The sequence below is a fragment of the Nelumbo lutea genome, chromosome 7, assembly GCF_056320005.1.
Source record: "Nelumbo lutea isolate HS-2025 chromosome 7, American lotus-T2T, whole genome shotgun sequence".
Lineage (NCBI taxonomy): Eukaryota > Viridiplantae > Streptophyta > Magnoliopsida > Proteales > Nelumbonaceae > Nelumbo > Nelumbo lutea.
The window spans coordinates 15,237,331-15,263,176 of NC_142690.1; the positions used below are offsets into that span (position 1 = coordinate 15,237,331).

General features: G+C 40.1%; 1 protein-coding gene across 1 annotated transcript; it reads right to left on the minus strand.

Moving 5' to 3' along the window:
• Nucleotides 1–666: 666 nt before the first annotated feature.
• Nucleotides 667–25,846, minus strand: LOC148845275 (Translin family protein). Its single transcript, XM_088953744.1, has 8 exons — nt 25,515–25,846; nt 25,279–25,385; nt 17,047–17,126; nt 16,451–16,592; nt 16,215–16,364; nt 15,481–15,682; nt 1,389–1,490; nt 667–1,287 (listed from the first exon to the last, which is right to left on the minus strand). Exons 1-7 carry the CDS (start codon nt 25,579–25,581, stop codon nt 1,390–1,392), a joined length of 849 nt encoding a protein of 282 aa, XP_088809870.1. The 5' UTR covers nt 25,582–25,846; the 3' UTR covers nt 667–1,287; nt 1,389.

Below are 25,846 nucleotides of genomic sequence, written 5' to 3' on the forward strand. Positions count from 1 at the left end.
GGTGTAAATACTTAACACCTAACTCTATCAGAAAGCCCAAAAAATATCACAGAGAAAATCCAAATACCATAAACAGCCTACATTTCTGAGGGCGGCCTCCATTTTAGGTGAAACGCGAGTTCGAACAATGTATGCCGACATCTTAGAGCTTGTTTGGAGGGGAGCTGCGTTGACTGAGCGGCTTTGGAAAAGCCATCAAAATTTCAACCCCCACCACCAAAAAAAAAACAAAAAAAAGCACTCTTTGCTCAACAACAGCATTTGTCAGCTTTTCACCAAACACAGCTTGCTAGCTTCCATGTAGGGACTGCCTTGCAATGCTGGGGAGCAATTAACTTCCTGGCAAGCACACCACAGCCACATGGGAGCGTAACAAGATCGCTACGGCCTTCACATTTCGTAGTTCATACTACTTTGGTTTTATTCAAAAAATAGGAGAAACAGAAAGCTGAGGACAAGGTTTTCTGCAAAATTTCCGCAAATTAAGAACCTTCCCTCAATTTTATGTTCTATTTTTGTCAAACCAAACGTAACCTAATAGAATACAAAGCAGTACGAAATTAGCAACTGTCGTCGGAATACATGTCAGAATTTCTTAAATACTAGTGCATATCCAAAAGACTAGGTGCAATAATATGATTTCTGAGAGCTTTATCAGAATTTAGATGAACTCAAAAGGAGAACAAACTGGCTTGGATTAGTACTTTTTTGTTGTGCTAATTTACATTTTTTTTTTTTTTTGCTAAAACCAATTTACACAGTAGTGAGGTAAATTTTGCTCTTTCGCATGTATTTGCATAGGTGCAAATTTTATATCCTAAAAAGTGATCCCTTCCCATCTTTCATTCTTCATTCTCTCACATATACGATGGGGGCCACATCATCTTCCGACTTAACAACTCTCAAATAAATAAAGCAAAGTCAACCAAATGGGAACCAAAATTTGCACTCCCATGCATTTGTGCAAGTGCATCTGAAATTTACACTACAAACAGGAAGATCCAAATGCAATCCTTTTTCCGCCAAAGTAGGAAAATGTCCAGACGATGCTAACTAGTAAATGAACGAATAATACGTTAATAGAGAAATGCATCTTCCATTCCTGCAGCATCCCGCCACCCAAAGCCAACCTCTGTGGATATTGTCATATGCTTGAAACCTATTACCATCTTTCCTTCTGTTTGCTATATAGATTAAATCTCCATTTTTTTTCTGGCAAAGAACAAGAATATCACCTATTGCTTAACAAATAACCCTTCTATCATGATGTTTCCACATGAGTCAAAGCTGCAAGTGTGAGCAAGAAAGAGTAAGACCAGGAGACATCTAACAAATAAAAAATTCAGAAAGGAAACTTAATATAGTTCTTGAGAGGCAGATGGAGTTACTTCAAAGTTCAACGTCTGGCACACCCAAGAAAGAGTAACCTGGATCACTGGATCCTAGTAAAGGAACATATTCTGATCCTCTCACATGAACACTAAAGCAGGCTGCAGCAACAACGCAAAAAACGAAGGGCTCAATTTGTGGATAAAATTACAAAAAAAAAGGCAGTCACAAACACCACTACTGGAACATCTTTCTAAATTCTCGGATGAAGTTAATTGTTTATATTGAATTTATCTGGAACTCAGAAAACATAAAACTTCGAACAACATCTAAAAAGTTTGTTAATGAAGCTTCTACCAAAAAAACAAGTAAAGCTTTAGTATACCTTGCAACAAAATACAAAGCTAAGTTTCTTTACAAACATCAAATTTCTCAGGAGAAATTGTGATCCACAAAATCTCTAAAATTATAGAGAATATCGAACTTGATTAGAAAAACAAGATTTTCAAATATAGGCATGGCACAGTTTTCAAAAATTACCTCGTTGAAAATAAAAATAAATACTAAATTCTTCAAATGTTGGTAGTCTATCTCTGTTTCACTGTTAGGCATGAGGAGGAAAGGATATTAACATTTTTTTTTTTTTAGATAAAAAGGATATTAACAATTGATCCAAGCACAGCAGCTGATGTCTTCAATTTCTCAGGCATAGTTCACATGATTGAATTGAAGCTTAAAATTTTATTACAATAGGTTGGAAGTTTCTTTAGAGAACAAATAGTAACTGCTGAGGCAAGAGAAACAGCCAATGATGGCAAGGGGAATTTCTTAAAAAGCGAGTTAACTCTTGGGTTGAGAAGATTCAATTCAGAAAAAAGCAGGAAATTTTTCTTCCCCTTAATGGAAATGATAAAACTACAGAATTTTTCTCCTTATCTGTGGATCTTTTGGTTCGTCCTTATCTTTTTCTTCTTTTCTCTCTTTTTTTTACCCTTGCAGATTCAGCATTAATTTTTATGCCTATCCTTCATAGTAATTTTCCCCTTTGATATTTTAATAATTTTTTGTTAGTAGTGTATCAAAAAATAATAATTTTTCATTAGTGAGCTAAGAGATGTTTTGTAACTTTTTGCTCCAAAAATGACCTCACTCTATGACAGAAATGCCCATGTCTTTTATTCTTACCTAAACCCTACCTCACTATTAATTTAGAGCTAGCACTGTAATTACAATTGTGCCCAATACAACTGATCCCTAATTACCCCTTGCTTTGTTAAAGCATCAGCCAACGTATTTGCCTCCCTTCCCACCTATTGTATACTTAGATTCATCTGCTGAGTTAACCACTGGAACTTCTACATTTCATTTCTATAACACCAAATCACTGAGTCTGGAAAGGATTTTGTAGCCAACCTACCACCACCTTGGAGTCCCCTTCAATTACCAGGTTCTCCAAATTCATGTCTTTTGCAATATGAACACCTTGTAAAACTGCAAAAAGTTCAGCCTTAAAAGAGTCTCCAACCCCTACCGGTCCTGAGTAAAGTGCCAGTATACAAGAAGCTTTCATTAATTTCAAAACAACAGGGGAGATAAACTATCTTAACTCCTCCCAAAGAGGCTGGGACCCCAAAAGAAAACATAAAAACAGAACTAAAATTCAGCCCAAAACAAAGAATCCCTAAGCACCGCTTGATTGGCTAACCTATCTACAAATGAGTTAGCAGATCTCTTCACCCAGCTGTACTTTATCTCGATGTCCTTGGCCAGCCATTTGAATTTTTTCCTTTCATTGCTGTAACTCCACATACCAGCCTTGTCCTCTTTTAACCAACCAACTGCCACCTCCAAATCACCCTCAATTACAAGCCTCCTTTTGTTCATTTCTTTTGCTCTTTGGGTTCCTTCCAATGCAGCATAAACCTCAGCCCTAAGAGAGTTAACTTCACCAATTGGGCATGAGAAAATTGCTGAAACATTCCCATCCTCATTCCTAAAGACACCCCCAATACCTGATTGTCCTGGATTCCCTCTATTACTACCATCCAAGTTCAGTTTTATAAAGACTTTAGGGGAAGGTATACAGAGTTGCAGGGATGAGCAACTCGATTGCAGCCTGGGTTCTCAGCCTTCCAGAGTTTGTCCACGTGAACAAGTCTGATCTGATAGAGAATTTCTGGAGTACTCTAGAGTTGAATCCTTGTAATTTTGAATCTTTCTGAGTGTAGTTTGTTCAATATTGGTTTGTCAACTAGACAACCATTTCTCTGAGCTGTACTGCTTTTTTTCAGTTTTAATGAATTTTCTTTTATCCTTCAAAAAAAAAAGGTATCCACAAAGGATTTATAATCCTTTTAACTTGGGCAGAACTAGCTACTTCTTTCCAATTGCTCAGCAAATCATCCAAAGTAACACTAGAGAAAAGATCTGAGGATTCCAGCCATTGGGCCACCCTTACATGGATTAGCTCTATTAAAATTTCAGCACTTATCTCCTTTTTTAAGAATATTCTTGAGTTTCTTTTTTCCCACAAAGCCCAACAAACAGCAGCCCTTATGCATCTCCACATAATTCTTCCTCTTTTCATAGGCCATCTGAAATAAGAGGAAGAGAACAAGCTTTGCAAATTCAATGGGGGATTCCACCTACAAGGTGAGTGTTGACGGTTCCGTTGCTGAAGAGATTTTGTGTTCACAAACCGGTACAGATAAGGAAGGTGTCATAAGCTGTGTACCTCTCCAGAAATCAGTGGAAAGAGAGGCCACAATTGGTGGGGACAGGAATATAGAGAGAGAGAGAGAGAGTGGAACAGATACAAAAGGACCAAGAAGTCAAGGAAATAGTTCAAAATGGGAAGGTGAATATTAATAAACTGGTGGAGAGGGAGGTCGAGATGGGAAAGTCTCTCAGTTTAGTTTTTTGAGGAGGAGAAGATTTCACAAAAATAGCACTTGATAAATATGAAAAAAAAAAGAAAAAGGAAGAATATCTAGAAAAAATTAAGGGGTGGGATGAGGAAGGGGGAGAAGAGGAAGGACCGGACGAAATTGAGTGAACTTGGGGTTGGTGGAAGACAGGGAGAGGGGGAGGAGGATGAGGTTCTAGCTGGATTGTGAGGAGTAGGAGAGAAGGTAGGAGGGAGCAGAACCGATAGAGCATTGAATTCTTATTGCAAGAATGGGCATTTTGATGACAGTTTGGGGCCTCTGTCTTCCCGAGTATGTGCAAATGATTGAGCCTGATTTCTTTGAGAAATTTCTAGAGGACGTTGGAGTTGAATCCTTGAAATTTGATTCTTTTCAGTGTCATTTCTATTTTGTAGTTGGTTTGTCAACTAGACAACCATCTCCTTGAGATGTTCGGTCATTTTTAGTTTAATGAATTTTCCTTTGATCTTTCAAAAAAATAAATGTTTTAGCAAATTGGCAAGAATGAAGTGTGTGTTAGGCAGTGTTATCTCTTGTAACCAAAGTGCTTTTGTCCCGGGTAGACAGATGGTTGACTCTATTCTCATTGCCAATGAACTGCTGGAGTCCAGAAGAAGAGAGGGGACCCCAGGTGTTCTGTGCAAACTGGATATTGAAAAAGCTTATGATCATGCTAACTGGCACTGCTTGGATCTGGTTTTGGAGAAAGTGAATTTTGGGCAGCTTTGGAGAAACTGGATCAGAGTTTGTGTTAAGACTCCTAAGTTCTCCATCTTAGTTAATGGGCAATCAACGGGGTTTTTTGGAAGTTCAAGAGGTTTGAGGCAAGGTGACCCTCTCTCTCCCCTACTCTTCATTTGCGCCATGGAAATTTTCTCTCTTTAGCAAGAAGGCTGCTGAGAATGGGCTTTGGGAGGGCTTTGCAATTGCTCCGGGAAAAGAAAAAGTAAATATTCTTCAATTTGCTGATGACACCTTATGCTTTGTTGATGCTTCTCCAAATCAACTAGAGGTGGTGCTTGGAATTTTGAGTTGGTTTGAGGTGGTGTCTGGCCTCAAGGTTAATTTGACTAAATCTCAGATTATCCCTGTAGGTCTTGTTACAAATCTAGAAGTTTGTGCAGAAGTTATGGCTTGTCAGACTGCCCATCTTCTGATCAAGTACTTGGGGCTCCCTCTTAGAGCTAAATATACTTCCTCTCAAATTTGGAATCCAGTGGTTGAAAGAATGGAGAAAAATAGGCTTCCTGGAAAGCTAAATACCTTTCTTTCAGAGGGAGAGTGATTTTGATTAAGAGTACTCTTTCTAATCTACCTACTTACTTCCTCTCCCTCTTTTATTTCTTCCAAAGAGGCTAACAAATTGGAGCAACTACAGAAAAATTCTCTGGAGAAGTTGGAAGGAGGAGAAGAAGGTTCATGTTGTAAACTGGGATCAAGTGTGTCTTCCTAAGGAAGTTAAAGGGTTGGGAATAAGAAAATTGAAGAAATTCAATTCTGCCCTTCTGTGTAAATGGCTTTGGATATTTGCAAATGAAAGAAATGCTTGGTGGAGCTGATTGTGGACAAATATGAAGTGGATTGGGGTGATTGGAGATCCAGTTCTCCTATGTAAAGAGGGATAAGCTCCATTTGGACAGGTATAATGAAGAACTCTAATTTATTTGAGGAAGGAATCGATTACAACTTGGGAAATAGGGAAGAATTAAATTTTGGAAAGACTCTTGGTGTTCTTAAGTGTGTCTAAAAGATGCCTTTCGTCTCTTGTATCAAATTTCTATAAATCAGGATTCCTTGGTGGCTGAGAACTTCAATGTGGATGGTAACTCTTTCAGTTGGAACCTAACTTGTAGGAGGCATCTCTTTGACTGGGAAATTGAGGAGTATGCAAATCTGTTGGGCCTGCTACATAACCAGAGGATTGACACAAACATGGAGGATGCTTGAAGATGGAAATGGGAAGCTGATGGCAGGTTCTCTGTAAAGTCTATGTTCAGTAAGTTGATAAGTCCAGGTCAGGGAAACTTTCAGGCTAGGCAGATTTGGAACTCAATCAGTCCTTCTAAAGTGAAGTTTTTGCTCTGGACAATGGCTTCAAATAAATGTCTATCCAAAGCTAATCTAGTGAAATGTGGCATACAGATTTCGGATGTCATGTGGCTTGTGTGGTGGGGCAGTAGAAACTACTGAACATCTGGCCTTACATTGCCCAGTCTCGAATTATAATTTGGAGGCATTTTCTTCAAACTTTGGAAATCAGCTGGGTAATGCCAAATTCTGTGAAGGATCTGCTGTTGTGTTGGCAGATTGAGGGTCTCGGCAAGAAAAGTATCTTGCTTTGGAAGACTATCCCAGCTGCTGTGCTTTGGACTATCTGGATTGAAAGAAATAACAGAATTTTTAAGGGCAAAGCTAAATCTCCAGAGGAAATGGTGCAGAAAGTTGTGGGTAAACTTCTGTCCTGGGTGTCAGCAACAGAGGTGTTTAAAAATCAGAATTTGAGTATGTTGTTTAGATCTCAGAACTGGATGTATCTGTAATTTGCGATGACTCTAGGCAGCCTCTAATGGCCTAGGCTCCTTTGTACTGGTTATTGATTTAATAAAATACCCTACCTTTTCCAAAAAAAAAAAAAGAAAAAAAAATCTAGCTCTGTATCCTTTACAGCCCTAGACCTAGATTTCACACAAAACCAGAAGTCGAGTTTGAAGGAACTAGGAAGGATGAAATTGACTCATTTTTCAAATCAGAGAGAGCACACAAAGAAGGAAACTGGGTCTTTAAGGGGGAATTCTCCACCCAAGTTTGTTCCCAAAATTTTATAAGATTGATTGAATTCAAATTGTAGATGTTCAAGACTGCTATCAGTCTTGATCACTAATAAATTTCAGGTTCGAAAAGAAGAGAAAGTATAGAGAAAAGAGGAGAAAGAGTAGTGAGAGAGCAGTAGAACACAAACTCTGAAAGGAAGGACAGAATCTCAATATTCTGCCGCCGCCACTTCTATTTAATATTTATAGGTTATGCTAGTTACATGAAAGGACACATCTGCCCTTGGTGTTTACATCATAACACAACAATATAAAACTGAAAAGTAAATAACAACTAGAATAACAGATTGACCATCAGCTAACCCTAGGATGACTAGGTACATTCTACCCTACGGACAGAGTGGGACCACAGCTGTGTCCTCTACACTCCCCTCAAGTTGGGAGTAAATGTTTATCATTCCAAACTTGGATAGATCCGCTTCTAGCTTCTTTCTTGATACGGCTTTAGTGAGGATATCTGCTAGTTGCATATTGGATGTGATGTAAGGGAGGCATACTTCTTGAGATGAGACCCTCTCTCGTACAAAATGTCGGTCAACTTTAACGTGTTTGGTTCTGTCATGCTACACTGGATTATTTGCTATATTAATGGATGCTTGATTATCACAATACAGCATCCAGGGCTTCTCATACTCAATACCCAACTCCTCAAGTAGAGATCTTAGCCATAGGATTTCAGCCACTCCGTTAGCCATGTACCTGTATTCTGCTTCAGCACTAGACCGGGAGACAACACTTTGCTTCTTACTTCTCCAGGAGACAAGATTACCTCCCACAAGGGCACAATATCCTGAGGTAGACCTTCTGTCATCAACACTCCCAGCCCAATCGGCATCCGTATAGACCTCCACCTTCATGTGGTTATTGTTCTTGAATAGTATACCCCTACCCGGGCATCTCTTCAAGTAGGCTAAAATTCTTTCTACCGCAAGAAGATGTGTGGTTCTAGGAGAATGCATGTACTGGCTGACAACACTAACAGCATAAATAATATCTGGCCGAGTGAGGCAGAGATATAGGAGCTTTCCTACCAATCGTTGGAACATAACCTTGTCTTCAAGAAGCTCCCCACTCTACACTAATCTTGTGATACTGTTCAATGGGTGTATTCGCAGGCTTGACACCTAACTTTCCAATTTCTACCAACAGGTCTAGGACATATTTCCTCTGAGATATAAAGATCCCCTGTTTGGATCTAGCAACCTCAATACCCAAAAAATACCGGAGTACACCAAGGTCCTTCACCTCAAATTCCCTGTGACCACAATATCATCAACATATACGGCCAGTAGTGTCAAAGAGGACTCTACCCTCTTGATGAATAGAGTATGATCTGACTGGGCCTGTACATATCCAAACTTCACAAGTGCTAGTCTGAATCTATCAAACCAAGCCCTAGGTGACTGTTTCAAACCATACAAAGCCTTGTTGAACAGGCAAACCTTCTTACCTATTTTTGCATCATAGAATCCAGGAGGCAATCGCATGTAAACTTCTTCCTGCAAATCTCCATTCAGAAAGGCATTTTTCACGTCCATTTGGTATAAAGGCCAAGTGTGACTTGTTGCAAGGGACAATAGAACTCGAATAATAGTCATCTTGGCTACTGGTGCAAACGTCTCCAAGTAATCTATGCCATAAGTCTGTGTAAACCCTCTTGCAACTAACCAAGCTTTATACCTCTCAATAGATCCATCTGCATTATGCTTCACTATAAATACCCATCTGCATCCAACTGGTTTCTTTCCTTTTGGCAAATCAACTACCTCCCAGGTGTTGTTTTTCAACAGGGCATCCATCTCAACATGCATTGCATCTTTCCATTCAGGAACGGATAGGGCTTCTTGCATTGTTCTTGGAATAGGGACATTGGAAATGGAGCTAAGGTAGGACCTGTAGGTAGGAGATAGGCGATCATAGGATAAAAAATGGGAAATACAGTGGGCTATGGATGTGGTACAATGTCGTTTCCCTTTACGGACTGCAATTGGAAGGTCAAGGTCATCTGTAGGAGGTGAAATGGCAACAATAGAGGAAGTCTCTGTGGGCCCTGGGACTGTAATACCTAGACTTGGAGCTGCAGATGAGATTGGAGCTAGCCTGGACTACTGATGATCGGGATCAACCTGCCTGCACCGCCCATGATAGACCCTCAACTCCTGATCCCTTTGACCACCCTCACCATCGCATCTCCCCCTCAACTCCTGATCCCTCTGACCGCCCTCACCATTGCAACTCTATCACCCAATGGAATAGGTAAAGGAACTACCCCACTCTCACTGCTCTCCCCCTGAAGACAATGACTCAAACCCCCACTCTCACTGCTCTCCCCCTGAGGAGAAACCCGAGGATAATAGGGTGTCTCCTCAAAGAAAGTGACATCCATGGAGACAAACCTCCTCCTTGAGACAGGATCATAACAGCAATAACCCTTTTGAGTTTGTACATAACCAAGGAAGATGCATTTGGAGGCTTTGGGTTCGAACTTGGAGTGATGGAGTCCGAGAAGCTGAACAAAGCAGGTACAACCGAATGTTTTAAGGGGAATAGAAAACAACTCCTCACTTGGGTATAGAAGGGAAAAAGGAGATCTCATATCAAGAACCTAGGAAGGAACCCGATTAATAAGATATACCGCCATGGGGATAGCATCACCCCAGAAGCGAATAGGAACATTGGAAGTAAACATGAGACTTCTAGCCACTCCCAAGATGTGCCTATTCTTTCTGCAACTCCATTCTGTTGAGGTGTATGAGGGCAAGACTTCTGGTGGATAACCCCATGATTAAGAAGGTAAGATGTCAATGGTTTAGCAAAGTATTCCTTTGCGTTATCAGATCTGAGAACTTTGATCTTGGCATCAAATTGGGTTAGGATCATTTGGTGAAAGTTTTGGGTCAAGGCAGGTACCTCATCTCGTGAACGCATGAGATAAACCCAAGAAAAACGGGTATGGTCATCAACAAATAACAAGAAATGTCTGTACCCACCCATGGAAGGGATGTGATAAGGCCCCCAAACGTCAATATGCACAATATCAAAAAAATTATTACTCCTTTTATTGCTCAATAAATAAGGCTTTCTACAATGCTTAGCAAACTCACAACTTTCACACTGCAACTGAGACAACTCAATAGACTCAAATAAAGCTGGAAACAGACTCTTTAGAGACCGAAAGGACAAATGACCTAATTGGTTATGCCAAAGCATAACCGGACTCACACTTTGAGAAACAAAAGACATCTTCTCTACTAACTCTTCCTGACGGAACCTCTCCCCAAGCAGATATATCCCATTCGTCTCATGGCCAGTCCCAATCACCTTCTTCGTCTCCAAGTCCTGAAAAACACATCGGTCAAGGAAAAAGGTTACTGAGCAGTTCATATGCTTGGTAATACTACTGACTGAAAGAATGTTAGTATCAAGCTTAGGAACATGCAAAACAGATGACAAGGAGATAGTATCTGATAACTTGATGTCACCCTTCCCAGAAATAGGAACCAAGGAACCATCAGCAATAGATACTTTATCCCTACCAGAAGACAAATGGTAAGTGGTAAACAATGAAGGCAAGCTAGTCATGTGATCGGATGCACCTGAATCTATTACCCAACAAGATTTAGTAGTACCTGGAGCTGAGGCATGGTAGGCTGAAGCTCGAGTACCTGAATGTGCGAAGACAGATGTGGCAGGGGTTGATGGTGACTGCGGTGGCTGAGCTGAATTTCCAACTTCCTTTTCTAATTGTATTAGGGCGGCCCGAACTGCAACTAAGGTCTCTAAAGATGTTCCTCTTGTGCCAGATGAGGATGCTGAATCAGTGTTCACGACCACACGAGCAGTGCCCTTCTTGCTTCTCAACTTCGTAGGAACCAAGTGATGATGCAATTTCCAACATGTTTCTTTTGCATGTTTGGGTTTCTTACAATGTTCACATACCACATCCTTCTTTTCTTCCTTCCTCCTGTCCTTCTCTGAATCACCCCCTGATTTGGGTGTGACCGCTACAAAGGCTAGTGTGAGGGGCTGAGGTTGCATCATAACTTTCCTTCTGGTCTCTTCACTGTGTATGAATGAGTATGCCTGAGAGAGAGTCACACTATCTCTAGTCAAAATCTGTTGCCGCACAATATCATACTCTGAATTTAGGCCTGCCAGAAACTCAAATACCTAGTTTGTCTCGACCTGCTTTCTATATATCTGTGCATCTTTGGGACTCTCCCACTCAAGAGTCTCTAAGTGATCAATCTCACGCCACAGAGACTGCAAGGTAGAGAAATATACTGAAACCGGTTTCTCTCCTTGTTTAAGATTTTTCACTTCACATTTCAATTCATATGCTCTGGCAACATTAAGGGGTTGGGAATAAGTTTCATTCATAACATCCCATATCTCCTTAGCTGTCTTTGCGCACAAGTAATTTCGGCTAATATGAGGCTGCATAAAATTACACATCCATGTCATAACCAAGTAGTTTTCTTGGATTAACTTGGTATACGTAGGGTCTCCCTTGGGGGGTTCTTTCACATCTCTCAAGAGGTACCCTAATTTACCTCTTCCCCCAATAGCCATCACGGCTGATTGGGCCCATTCCAAATAGTTTGATCCATCAAATTTTACAGTTGTAATCTGACCACCCATCTTAGAAACACTACCATAACTGATGTTCCCAAAGCTGCCTTCTGCCTGATTTTTAAACTCCATCTCAGTCAAGTCTCAAAACAACACTTGGACTACCAATCACAATCAAAAAACAGTGTAGGACTGATCTGTATTCACAGTGTATGTGCACAAAACTGGGATAACTCTAATCTGAAACCAACTAGCAAACACAACAGTAGCTGTCCGTAGAGTTCTAACCCCTTAAGAGAGTTCGAAAACCTCAAAAGACTCTGAAAAACAGCTTAGAAGTAGGTATGATATGCTTGGCAGAATTAGGGTTTTAATCAGTCCTTAAAGTGAACAGTTCAGTTGCACAATCCAATCAGTACCGTATAGATAGACTTGCAGTAGGGTTAATATGAAACCCTAGAATCTTATCAATGCTAACAATAAACTTGAGAACAGCTCTAGGTAGACCGCAAGGTTCAGTTTAACACTAGGGCTTGCCGCAAGATCACTTTCAACAGTAGGGTTTGCTGTAAAACCCTAGAGAATCGAAGGGAGAAAACCCTAGAATGGTTCGATCGCCCTCTCCAGATAGGTCCAACCTATCTTCTCTGATAGAACTTCTCTTAGAAAATAAATAACTTACAAGGAAAAAATGATCGCTGCCTTCCAAGGTTACCCGAACCCTAGTCTTCTCTGATCCTTCCTGACCACCAACACTCTGCAACCATGACAAGCTTTCAACAGCTGCTAGCACTTCTGGCGATCTCCAAGAATCAGTCTGCGAACTCCACCTTTTTCAGCTTCCAGTCCTAGGAGATTCTCATGTGGTCGGCTGGTACTAGACTCACATGAGAAACCCTAACTTGGCTCTGGATAGCAGTCTTGAACACTAATAAATTTCAGGTTCGAAAAGAAGAGAAAGTATAGAGAAAAGAGGAGAAAGAGTAGTGAGAGAGCAGTAGAACACAAACTCTGAAAGGAAGGACAGAATCTCAATATTCTGCCGCCGCCACTTCTATTTAATATTTATAGGTTATGCTAGTTACATGAAAGGACACATCTGCCCTTGGTGTTTACATCATAACACATAACAATATAAAACTGAAAAATAAATAGCAACTAGAATAACAGATTGACCATCAGCTAACCCTAGGATGACTAGGTACATTCTACCCTACGGACAGAGTGGGACCACAGCTGTGGGGCCCACATCAGTGTTCTCTACACAAATCATACCTGATCCAAAGGGAGAAATTTGGTAACAAATCATGAATGGCTTTCCACAGAGATGCACTTCTAGTCCTTGCCAAAATTCTAGGATCCCATCCAATGTCTTCTAGCCCATGAATGCTAGCCACTACTTTGGCCCACAGCATATCCTTCTCTAGAGAGAACCACCACAACCACTTCCCCAACAAAGCCATGTTCCTTTTCCTAATTTTTCCAATTCCAAGCCCTCCTAGCTTCTTCTAGTCACCATCTCCCAACCCATTCTATGGTCCCTCTTCTCCTCTCTTAGCTCCCACAGAAAGTCCCTCATCAAATTTTCCAATCTACTAGAAACTTTTGCAAGAACCTTGAACACTGACAAAAAATAGATGGGTAAGTTGGTTAGGGTTGCCCTAATCAGTGTGATCCTCCCCCCAAGAGAAAGATAGTTCTTCTTCCATGAGGCATGTCTTTTCTCAAATATTTCCACCACAAAATTCTAGAAACTCCCTTTCTTGGGGTCATCTCATAGGAGTAGCCCTAAGTAGGTCAAAGGCCAGCTTGACGCTGCACATCCTAAAATATCTACACACTCCCCCAACTCCCTTGGTCCCTCCCTTCAAAGTTCACTCACTATACAGTTCTTCTCAGAGTTCACCTTAAGGTTGGGCATCTTCTCAAAGAGTTGTATCACCATCTTCAAGTTCCTTATCTAATCCAAATTCCCCCTTCACAGAATAAGATTGTGTCATCCACAAATTGTAGGTTGGTAAGTGGTATCTCGTCCCTCCTAGTCTCCAACCTCTTACTGGGTTCCTCGAATCTGCTCTATGAATCAATCTCCCTAAAACATCAACAATCAAGGTAAACAAGGAGGAGAGTGGGTCTCCTTGTCTTGTGCCTGTTAAATTTGAAAATATATCCCCCATTGTTCCATTTACCAGCACAGAGTTGTGACAATTCCTAACACAACCCATAATCCATTTGCACCATCTATCTCCAAACCCTACCTCTCTCTTACACCACCATTTATCTTGTGGTTCTCTTTTTTTAGTGGAGCCAATGCTACTAGTAAACAACCTTCTACCCAATTTTTCCTTCTTTTTTCTCTTCAGCCAAGAAAAAAAACTCATAAATTCATAGGGTTAAATATGTAAAACAATCACTTTTCAGATATTATAAGATTCAAATATTCAACAAACTGCATTTAGAGGGTACAAAAGCAAAAAAAAAAAAAGCAATTTTGGATATTCGGAGTCTAGAGCCAGAAGTTCTTGCTTTCTCAGAGATAGAGTTCACTTGTAACAAATGCCACCTTAGTCTTTTGGTAATTGGATTATATTAGACTCAGATGTATCTGAATCCGGCCTGGTTAAGGACCTAGGACCAAACCATGTGTGTCTTCTCAACCTGTAGCTTCCTCTTCCCTCATAGCATCACCCCCAATAACTTATATGGCTCAGAATCTCCTTATCCATTGACCACCAGCAGAGACATCCCTTGAAATGGATGAGTAAAATCTACCCATCCCTTGAAAAATATGGCTTAATGCACTACCATAAGCAAAATGAAACATCCAACCAAACTAAAACCCCATGGTCAACCTTGGAGACATCTATACCTCTTAAACCTGATATGCTCACCACCAGTAACGCCAAGCAGAGTATGTAAAGCCCCAACCTAGATTGCCAAGAGTTTCACTCCCCAGCAGTGGCAAAGCATCCTTAGAACATTCACCAAGCCACACCCATAATCTAACTCCCACCCTAAGCACCAAATTGGTTCTGGGAATGCCCCTGGTCCCACCTCATTAGATAACCTTTTTTTGGGTGAAAAATAAAAACATTAGACAGGGTTCAGAGGCTAAGACCTGAGCCATATGGTGAAAAGAAAAAAATTAGACAACCCATTGGGATCTATAATAGAAAACTCTCCTCTCTGTGCTTGCCTGATGTTTTAAAAGGTGCATCTGGGTTCACAAGCTAAGAGCCTAAGACTCATTTTCTTGGGTGCACCTTACCTAGCACTATTATGTTTTGATAAGTTAACCTTGAAGTTGACATTAGCTAATTTACTATATTTTAGGTTCTATCTCTAATTTATAAAGTTTAAACAGTTTAACTTGTGTTACAACATTACAACATCCATGGTAATAAATCTACCAGCTAATAAGCTTTTAAAAACATTTTTCAAATTTGGATAAAATATTCTTAATAATAAGTGGTTAATTTTTCCCAAGAGTGACACCACATTTCATTCAAGCATGTGCCTTGCCTTCTTGCACATCACACTTCATTAATCCCTTGCATTTCAGTTGTGCTCCTTTCTTCCAAAATACTACACTTGCAATCTTAGTTGTGGATTACCACTTCTCAAGAATTGAGGTAAACTCAATTCATATATCACCGAGTAAAAAAAGCATATATATTTGTCTTCTATCCATCATTGAGTAAAAAAACACATAAATTCTATCCATATTTACAAGTAATCAATTGCATTGGACCAGGAAAACAGGAAAATATCACATACATTTGTCTTAGTGACTTTGGAACAGGAAAGCAGCAGTACCATACCATTTTCTATCTTCACTACACTTTGAAGCATAGTCTCCATTTTCTTCTTCATCTCAGCATTGTCATCCATATTCGGGACAAGCAGAGTTAGCTCCCTATAGATCTCACGAACAAATGAGCATATCTTCTCTGCATAATCAAGTTCACCATCTGATATTCGACCAATGGCTAGTCTCATCAGCTCTCCTGTCAAATCAGCAAGCTAAACCACAAGATTTGAGAATCTTTTACATGGAAACGGTCCAACTCTTAGTTACAAAAAGAGGATTTCATTCATGAAGAACAAATCTAGCCCCATTTGGTGGAGCAAGAAGATAGTATACCAACAACAGAGGTTGCAGATGCAGAGATGGTGCTAAAAATTCAATGAACCCCAGAAAGGAGTTGTCTTGGATAAAAATCAATTCAATTCCAATCATAAAAAATTAATAAAAGTTAATATTTCATTGGTTTGGGAGCATAAGAATGGAATATAAGACGGTAGTTTTCTACAATGTAGTATATCTTTATGGAAAGCATTATTACTCAACAAAAAATTCCATTATGGAAAGCACCAAAAAATATTGAATTGCATACACAACATTTACATCCCTAGTGTAGTTTTTCTAGTCATATCCAGGCCACCAAGTTGGCATCTTGGGTTTCCTCGTGTGATAAGCCAAAAAAAGAAGGAAATTGAATAAGTAAATAAATTTTGCAAGATAAACAAGTAAACAAATAAGACAGGAGATTACCCCCAACAGATAGTCAAGGACATTAATCTGCAAGGGCTCTTGAGATGGATCACTCAGTCGTAGCAAATTAGCATTTATCTCAGCAAGATTCAAGAGTTTCCCAGTCTTGCAGAATTTACAAAGAGTTGCAGCTTCAACATATTCCTGTACCTGCAATGATCATACAAGAGAATGCATATGAGACTTTGAAAGTATCCCTTCTAGATTAACAGTTAAGAGGGATCCATAAATACAACCCCAGGAGAGTATGCTCGTCTGAGCTTCCAAAAATCAGTTCCTTGCAATTCTTTTACTAGTCGGGACATATATTGATCAGTAACAGCAGCTAGATCCTTTTCTGCCTTTTCCAGAACTTCTTCTTTATTATCTTTACTGATCCTGTTATAGGACAATCCAAAAAAAAAACATAAACAGTGCAAATAAGCAGAGGCATTTGAGGAGCAAGATGGATTCAATGGAAACAACAAAGCAGTAGTTGTGAGAAGAAACACAGTTTTGGATTTCTGGAACTAGGAGAGGCAACAGAAAGGGATTTTGAAGCACAGAATGGGTTCCAGATAAACAAGGTGGTAGCAAGATGCATGGAAGAACCAAAACTTAAGTGAAAAAATAAGAAAATAAAAAACAACCAATTTAATGGTAGCCTGGGCATGATAGACAAAAAATAAATAAAGTGATAAACAAATAATAAAATAAAAAATAACCAAGTTAATGGTAATCTGGGCATGGTGACATCTGACAGACATAAATAAATAAAGTGATATACAAAGAACCATGGTGACATCTAACTAACAGCATAGTATATTGTAGGCAATGAAGAACATTCAGTTACCTGTGCACCTGAAAAATAACTTTTTTACTGTTAATGGTGATGTCACGACTTGCTTTTACCACTCTCTCCCTCTTGTCATTCTGCAACATATATGATTAATAACAGTATCTTAAAACATAAACAACAAAATCAAAAGATATATATATACATATATATATATGCAACTTCTGAGTTCAATCCAGATAAAGCCTGAATGACATATATTTTAGAAGAGTTATCATCCAACTCCAACAAAAACCATTAATAGTTTGTACATTTTGCATTATCTTGGCAATCTCTAGAGCAAGTTCCAAAGTATCAATATTGATACATCCCAAGATGGTAAAAGGGGTGTATCAGTACTTTAACCTTATGCCACCTCTATTTTAGTTTCATCTCTTTTAAATTTTTATTTAAAAAAAAAAAAAAACATGTAAGGGTAAGTCTTAGACCTGTCTGCCCTATTCAAAATCCCAAAACACCTCTATTTTGTGTAACAATACATATCGGCTGATACAGGCCTGTAGGTTTTCAGGACTGCTATTCAGTCTTGACCACTAAGAGATTTCAGGTTCGATGAGAAGAAAAGTGAAGAAGAAGTAGAAGAAAGAGTGGTGAAAGAGCAGTAGAACACAGATTTTGAAGAGAATAACAGAATGTTAAATATTCTGCTGCCACCACTTTAAGTTAATATATATAGGTTATGCTAGTTATATGAAAGGACACATCTGCACATGGTGTTTACATCATAACTGCTAACAAATAACAAACAATATAAAACTGAAACTAGAAATAACAGAATAGCAAAATAACCACAGCTGTGACTAGATACATTCTACCCTACGGACAGAATGGGACCACAGCTGTGGGGCCCACATCAATGTTCTTTACACTCCCCCTCAAGTTGGGAGTATATGTTCATCATTCCCAACTTGGATAGATCTGCCTCTAGCTTCTTTCTTGATACGGCTTTAGTGAGGATGTCTGCTAGTTGCATACTGGATGTGATGTAAGGGAGGCATACTTCTTGAGATGAGACCCTCTCTCGCACAAAATGGCGGTCAACTTCAATGTGTTTGGTTCTGTCATGTTGTACTGGATTATATGCTATATTAATGGCGGCTTGATTATCACATTACAGCATCAGGGGCTTCTTAAGTAGAGATCTTAGCCATAGGATTTCAGCCACTCCATTGGCCATGGACCTGTATTCTGCTTCAGCACTTGACCGGGAGACGACACTTTGTTTCTTACTTCTCCAGGAGACAAGGTTTCCTCCCACAAGGGCACAATATCCTGAGGTAGACCTTCTGTCATCAACACTCCCAGCCCAATCTGCATCAATATAGACATCCACCTTCATGTGATTGTTGTTCTTGAAAAGTATACCCCTACCTGGGCATCTCGGCACTAATCCTATGATTCTGTTTAATTGGTGTATCTGCAGGCTTGACACCTAACTTTCCAGTTTCTGCCAACAGGTCTAGGACATATTTCCTCTGAGATATAAAGATCCCCTGTTTGGATCTAGCAACCTCAATACCCAAAAAATACCGGAGTACACCAAGGTCCTTCACCTCAAATTCTTGGTGAAGAAGCTATTTAAGAGTCTCAATCTCATGGCTATCATTCCCTGTGACCACAATATCATCAACATATATGGCCAGTAGTGTCAAAAAGGACTTTACCCTCTTGATGAATAGAGTATGATCTGACTGGGCCTATACATATCCAAACTTCACAAGTGCTAGTCTGAATCTATCGAACCAAGCCCTAGGTGACTGTTTTAAAACCATACAAAGCCTTGTTGAACAGGCAAACCTTCTTACCTATTTTTGCATCATAGAATCCAGGAGGCAATCGCATGTAAACTTCTTCCTGCAAATCTCCATTCAGAAAGGCATTTTTCACGTCCATTTGGTATAAAGGCCAAGTGTGACTTGCTGCAAGGGACAATAGAACTCGAATAATAGTCATCTTGGCTACTGGTGCAAACGTCTCCAAGTAATCTATGCCATAAGTCTGTGTAAACCCTCTTGCAACTAACCAAGCTTTATACCTCTCAATAAATCAATCTGCATTATGCTTCACCGTAAATACCCATCTGCATCCAACTGGTTTCTTTCCTTTTGGCATATCAACTACCTCCCAGGTGTTGTTTTTCAACAGGGCATCCATCTCAACTTGCATTGCATCTTTCCATTCAGGAACGGATAGGGCTTCTTGCACTGTTCTTGGAATAGGGACATTGGAAATGGAGCTAAGGTAGAACCTATAGGTAGGAGATAGGCGATCATAGGATAAAAAACGGGAAATACAGTGGGCTGTGGATGTGGTACAATGTCGTTTCCCTTTACAGACTGCAATTGGAAGGTCGAGATCATCTGTAGGGGAAGTCTCTGTGGGCTCTGGGACTGAAGTATCTGGACCTGGAGCTGCAGATGAGATTGGAGCTGGTCTGGACTGCTGATGATCAGGATCAACCTGCCTGCACCGCCTGTGATAAACCCTCAACTCCCGATCCCTCTGACCACCCTCACCATTGCAGCTTTCCCTCAACTCCTGATCCCTCTGACCACCCTCACCATTGCAGCTCTCATCACCCAATGGAATAGGTAAAAGAACTGCCCCACTCTCAGTGCTCTCCCCCTGAAGACAAGAACTCAAACCCCCATTCTCACTACTCTCCCCCTGAGGGGCAACCCGAGGATAATAGGGTGTCCCCTCAAAGAAAGTGACATCCATGGAGACAAACTTCCTCCCAGAGACAGGATCATAACAACAATAACCCTTTTGAGTTTGTGCATAACCAAGGAAGATGCATTTGGAGGCTTTGAGCTCAAACTTGAAGGGATGGGGTCCGAGAAGCTGAACAAAGCAAGTGCAACCGAATGTCTTAAGGGGAATAGAAAGCAAATCCTCACGTGGGTGTAGAAGCGAAAAAGGAGATCACATACCAAGGACCCTGGAAGGGACCCGATTAATAAGGTATACTGTCGTGAGGATAGCATCCCCCCAAAAGCGAATAAGGACATTGGAAGTAAACATGAGGCTTCTAGCCACTTCCAAAATGTGCCTAATCTTCCTCTCAGCAACTCCAATCTGCTGAGGTGTATGAGGGCAAGAGCTCTGGTGGATAACCACATGATGAAGAAGATAAGATGTCAATGATTTAGCAATGTATTCATTTGCGTTATCAGATCTGAGAACTTTGATCTTGGCATCAAACTGGGTTAGGATCATTTGGTGAAAATTTTGGGTCAGGGAATGTACCTCATCTCGTGAACGCATGAGATAAATCCAAGAAAACCGGGTATGGTCATCAACAAATAACAAAAAGTATATGTACCCACCCATTGAAGGGATATGATAAGGCCCCCAAACGTCAATATGCACAATATCAAAAGAATTATCACTCCTTTTATTACTCAATAAATAAGGCTTTCTACAATGCTTAGCAGACTCACAACTTTCACATTGTAGCTGAGACAACTCAATAGACTCAAATAAAGTAGGAAACAAACTCTGTAAAGATTGAAAAGACAAATGACCTAATCGGTTATGCCAAAGCATAACCGGACTCACTCTCTGAGAAACAAAAGACAACTTCTCTACTGACTCTCCCTGACGGAACCGCTCCCCGAGCAGATAGGTCCCATTCGTCTCACAGCCAGTCCCAATCACCTTCTACGTCTCCAAGTCCTGAAAAACACATCGGTCAGGGAAGAAGGTTATTGAGCAGTTCATATGCTTGGTAATACTACTGACTGAAAGAATGTTAGTATCACGCTTAGGGATATGCAAAACAGATGATAGGGAGATAGTATCTGAAAGCTTGATGTCACCCTTCCCAGAAATAGGAACCAAGGAGCCATCAACAATAGATACTTTATCCCTACCAGAAGACAAATGGTAAGTAGTAAACAATGAAGGCAAGCTAGTCATGTGATCAGATGCACCTGAGTCTATTACCCAACAAGGTTCAGTAGTACCTGGAGCTGAGGCATGATAGGCTGAAGCTCGAGTACCTGAATGGGCGAAGGCAGATGTGACAGGGGTTGATGGAGGCTACAGTGGTTGAGCTAAATTTCCAACCTCCTTTTCTAGCTGTATCAGGGCAGCCCGAACTGCAGCTAAGGTCTCCAAAGATGTTTCTTTTGTGCCAGATGAGGATGCTGAATCAGTGTTCATGGCTACATGAGCAGTGCCCTTCTTGTTTCTTAACTTCGCAGGAACCAAGTGGGGATGTAGTTTCCAACATGTCTCTTTTGTATGTTTGGGTTTCTTACAATGTTCACATACTACATCCTTCTTGCCTTCCTTCCTCCTGTCCTTCTCTAAATCACCCTCTGATTTTGGTGTAGCCGCTACAAAGGCTGATGTGGGTTGCATCATAACCTTCCTTCTGGTCTCTTCATTGTGTACAAATGAGTAAGCCTGAGAGAGAGTCACACTGTCTCTAGTCAAAATCTGATGCCTCACAATATCATATTCTGAGTTCAGTCCCGCCAGGAACTCAAACACTCTGTTTGTCTCGATGTGCTTTCTATGGGTCTAAGCATCTTTGAGACTCTCCCACTCAAGAGTTTCTAAGTGATCAATCTCGTGCCACAGGGACTTCAAGGTAGAGAAGTAGACCGACACCGGTTTCTCTCCTTGTTTAAGGGTGTTCACTTCACATTTCAATTCATATGCTCTAACAACATTAAGGGGTTGGGAGTAAGTTTCTTTCATAACATCCCATATCTCCTTAGTTGTCTTTGCCCACAAATAATTCCGACTAATATGAGGCTGCATAGAATTACACAACCATGTCATAACCAAGTAGTTTTCTTGCATCCACTTGGTATATGTCGGGTCTCCCTTGGAAGGTTCTTTCATATCTCCCGAGAAGTACCCTAATTTACCTCTTCCACCAATAGCCATCATGGCTGATTGGGCCCATTCCAAATAGTTTGATCCATCAAACTTTACGGTCGTAATCTGACCACCCATCTCAGAAATACCACCATAACTGATGTTCCCAAGATTGCCTTCTGCCTGAATTTCAGACTCCATTTCTATCAAGTCTCAAAACAGCACTTGAATCACCAATCACAATCAAAACAGTATAGGCATGATCTGTATTCTCTGTGTATGTGCACAAAACCGAAATAAATCTTATCTGAAACCAACTAGCCAACACAGCAGTAGCTGTCCGTAGATCTCTAACTCCCTTAGAACTCTGAGAACAGCCTTAAAAAAAACTGATATGCTAGGGAAAGTTAGGGTTTTAATCAGTCCTGAAAGGAAGCAATTCAGTCGCACAGTCCAAACTATATAGATGAGCTTGCAGTAGGGTTAATAAGAAACCCTATAATCTAATCGGACCTACCAATAAACTTAAGAGTAGCTCTAGGTAGATCACAGGGTTCAGTCAAACACTAGGGCTTGCCGCAGATCACTTTCAAACCCTAGAGTAGAGAGAAACACAGTTCGGCCAGGGTTTGCAGTAAAACCCTAGTGAATCGAAGAGAAAGAACTAGAATGGTTCAGCCTTCCCCTCCAGATAGGCCCAACCTATCTTCTCTGATAGAACTTCTCTTAAAAAGTAAACAACTTACAAGGAAAAAATAGTTCGCCGCCTTCTAGGGTTACCTGAACCCTAGTCTTCTCTGATCCTTCCTGACCACCAACACTCTGCAACCCTAGCAAGTTTCCAACAGCTGCTAGCACCTCTGGCGATCTCCAAGAATCAGTCTGCGAACTCCTCCTTTTCAACTTTCAGTCCTAGGGAATTCTCATGTGGTCGGCTGGTATTAGACTCACATGAAAAACCCTAACTTGGCTCTGATACCATGTAGGTTTTCAAGACTGCTATTCAGTCTTGACCACTAAGAGATTTCAGGTTCGATGAGAAGAAAAGTGAAGAAGAAGTAGAAGGAAGAGTGGTGAAAGAGCAGTAGAACAGAGATTTTGAGGAGAACAGAATGTCAAATATTCTGCCGCCGCCACTTTAAGTTAATATATATAGGTTATGCTAGTTACATGAAAGGACATATCTGCCCTTGGTGTTTACATCATAACTGCTAACAAATAACAAACAATATAAAGCTGAAACTAGAAATAACAGAATAGCAAAATAACCACAGCTGTGACTAGATACATTCTACCCTACGGACAGAGTGGGACCACAGCTGTGGGGCCCACATCAATGTTCTCTACAAGGCCAATATGTGACGAAATTTTAAACCTTGTTCTATAGGCACCAATATCACTAAATAAAGAATTAACATATATCAAACCAAAGGAATTTTATCCTTAACATGTCCCACCAAATTCAGTCAACCCATGTGCTAGACATGTGTTGGGGTTCTAACAAACACAGGAATAAGATAACATTTGGCAAGTAAAGAATACAAAAAGAAAACGCAAAAACAGAGCACACAAGGCACACACAGAGATTTATGTGGTTCGGCTTATAGCCTATGTCCACATGCACCAAAGGAGACAAAATCCAATCAGCAATGGAGATTTATAGTTACAGTGTTTATAACCTCTCACTAAAGCCCTAGCTCCCAATACACCCAAAGTTCACTCCCCCCTGTTTCTCACACACTCTCTTGCTCTCTTTCTTGGATCCCAAGATACAAGGTAACTTTCTGTGCAAGTTACAAGGCTATTTATATGGAAAAAAAAAAAAAAACAAATCAAAATGATCCCCACAAACTGTCAAGATCAGGCTACCGTGAGATCAGCCTGCAAGACCAGGCTTCTGCAAGTCCAAAGGACTAGTGAGTCCAAAGTCCTGCGAGATCAAGATGAGTCATAACATTGGCTATGCTGTGAGATCTAATATACTTGCAAAATCCAAATATGTTGTGAGTCTGGATACTAACAATCTCTATATTCTCTACTTGTCCCCGCTTCCACCACAGACCACTATAAAAATTTACCTTCAGGTTTCTCCAAGATTGCAATTGGAATTCAAGGCACCAACAAAACAACATGGCAGCATGTTGAGCAGTCAAAAATTCAGTCATATCCGTAAAACTCAAACTTCACATCATCAAGAGCAATTTTAGTTCTCCAAAGAAGTTTTGGATTGTTCACAAAGTACCAATCAGGAATTTATGCTTAATGCCTCTGATTTATATATCTAGACGTTAAGGCATTAGGGCTGTTAACTTTTAAAGAAAACTACACCATTTGGATAACTGTAAATGTCACCTAATTGATTGATTTACAATCATTGATCATATAATTCTGACTAGAAAAAGTAAGGCTCCATAGTTCACATGCAAGGGGACTTAAAATTGCATTTGTCCATGTTTCTGGTCTAAGGAAAGACAAAGTTAACGATAAAAACCCCTCTACTTGGGGGAAGGGATCATTATATGCAACAATCAGTAATTAAGTGACACAAGGGGAATGATCTCTTTCAACTGGATGATATTTGATACAAGATCCATTTGTATTCACAAGGGGCTTAAGAGTTAAGACCAATGCATGTTCAGCAATGGGAATAGTGTTACGGTTTTCCCTGAGGCTAAAAATACTTATGCTTAGTTAGGAAGAGTGCAAATACAAATTTATACGATGAGAATACAAAGGTTTAGAAATATAGTATACAAGGTTTTGCACTGAACATATTCGTATTCGCCCTCTTCCCAAACTGAGACTTAAATAACTTCCCCTCAACTTTCTGTTTCTCTCTCATTTTCTATCAAACCAAATGCAATCTTAACGGCCACGGCTACGAAGAAACTCAGAAACGGAATTATACTAGTGCCAATACTTTGACACATAATAATATATGCTCCGCTTATTGGGAGTTATATCCTAATTCTGGTAGAGTACAAAAATGCATATCACTTGCATAAATAGGGCGAAATCAGTTGGAGAAGAACATGGTTTGCTCATTGCATGTCTTTTTCAATTTCACAGAGAGCGGTGCTAATATTTTGAGTACTGGTGGATGTTTTTGCTTTATCTTTAGACGCTACCCTTTAATTAAAGAATGTAATAATGCATGATAGAATCCCAATTTCGAAGAGATTAAAGGTGACAGGACCAAAAAGAAGCATTTTTATTTTTATCAGCAGGACTAAAAAGCAGCTTATAAACCCTAATTCTTATAAAATTATATCTTAATTTAATCAATTGTAAATTTAAGCCAAAGAAGTAAAAATATATTTGTTTTCCAACAAAATACTAAGCAAAGCTTAATTAAAAGAAAAAAGAGTAGTGATAACAGTAGATGAAGAAGCATACAAGTTCATTGAGATATTGCGCATACTTCTCGAAACCTTCCTTCGTGGCGGAGCTCGTCGACATTTTCCTGGGCCTCTTGGCGGAGTTTAGTAACGATGCCTCTGCAACTAATCACAGAGAAAGAGAGACTTAGATCTACCTATTATGGGCAAAAATTGAAGAGAATGAACAAGTACGCGTGCATTATTCGGCGTGAACACTCAAAATGGATGCAGAGAAAGAGAGAGAGAGGTTACGGGGATGGAGGCGACGGGGTTTGGGCGCCATGAGAGAGAGCCTTTGAAAGGCGAGAGAGCAGAACATTTGTCTGTGTTTCACATTTTTGCTCTCTTCCTCGTAAATAAACGATCACCAGCTCAGTTGACGTGGCAAAGCAAGTTTGGAGTTTGACGACCCTGACAGTTGACGTGGGAGATCAATGATGCTCCACTTGTCTAAACAATATTGTCAAATCCTCCAAAGTATAGTCCCACGTGGAAATTAGCAACTACTGAGGTGGTGATTTTTAAGAAATGTAGCTTGGATATGTGGATACATTAGAATATTTCCGAATAATCAATTTTCCCTG

Bases quoted from the DNA above. Each gene is read 5' to 3' on its own strand.
- LOC148845275 (XM_088953744.1), bottom strand. From the start codon at position 25,581: ATGTTCTGCTCTCTCGCCTTTCAAAGGCTCTCTCTCATGGCGCCCAAA. The intron at 15,683-16,214 runs GTAATCTCCTGT...CTTGTGGTTTAG, and splicing joins TCCTTGACTATCTGTTGGGG to CTTGCTGATTTGACAGGAGA. The intron at 1,491-15,480 runs GTATGGTACTGC...TTGTTGCTGCAG, and splicing joins TGTAGTGAAGATAGAAAATG to CCTGCTTTAGTGTTCATGTG.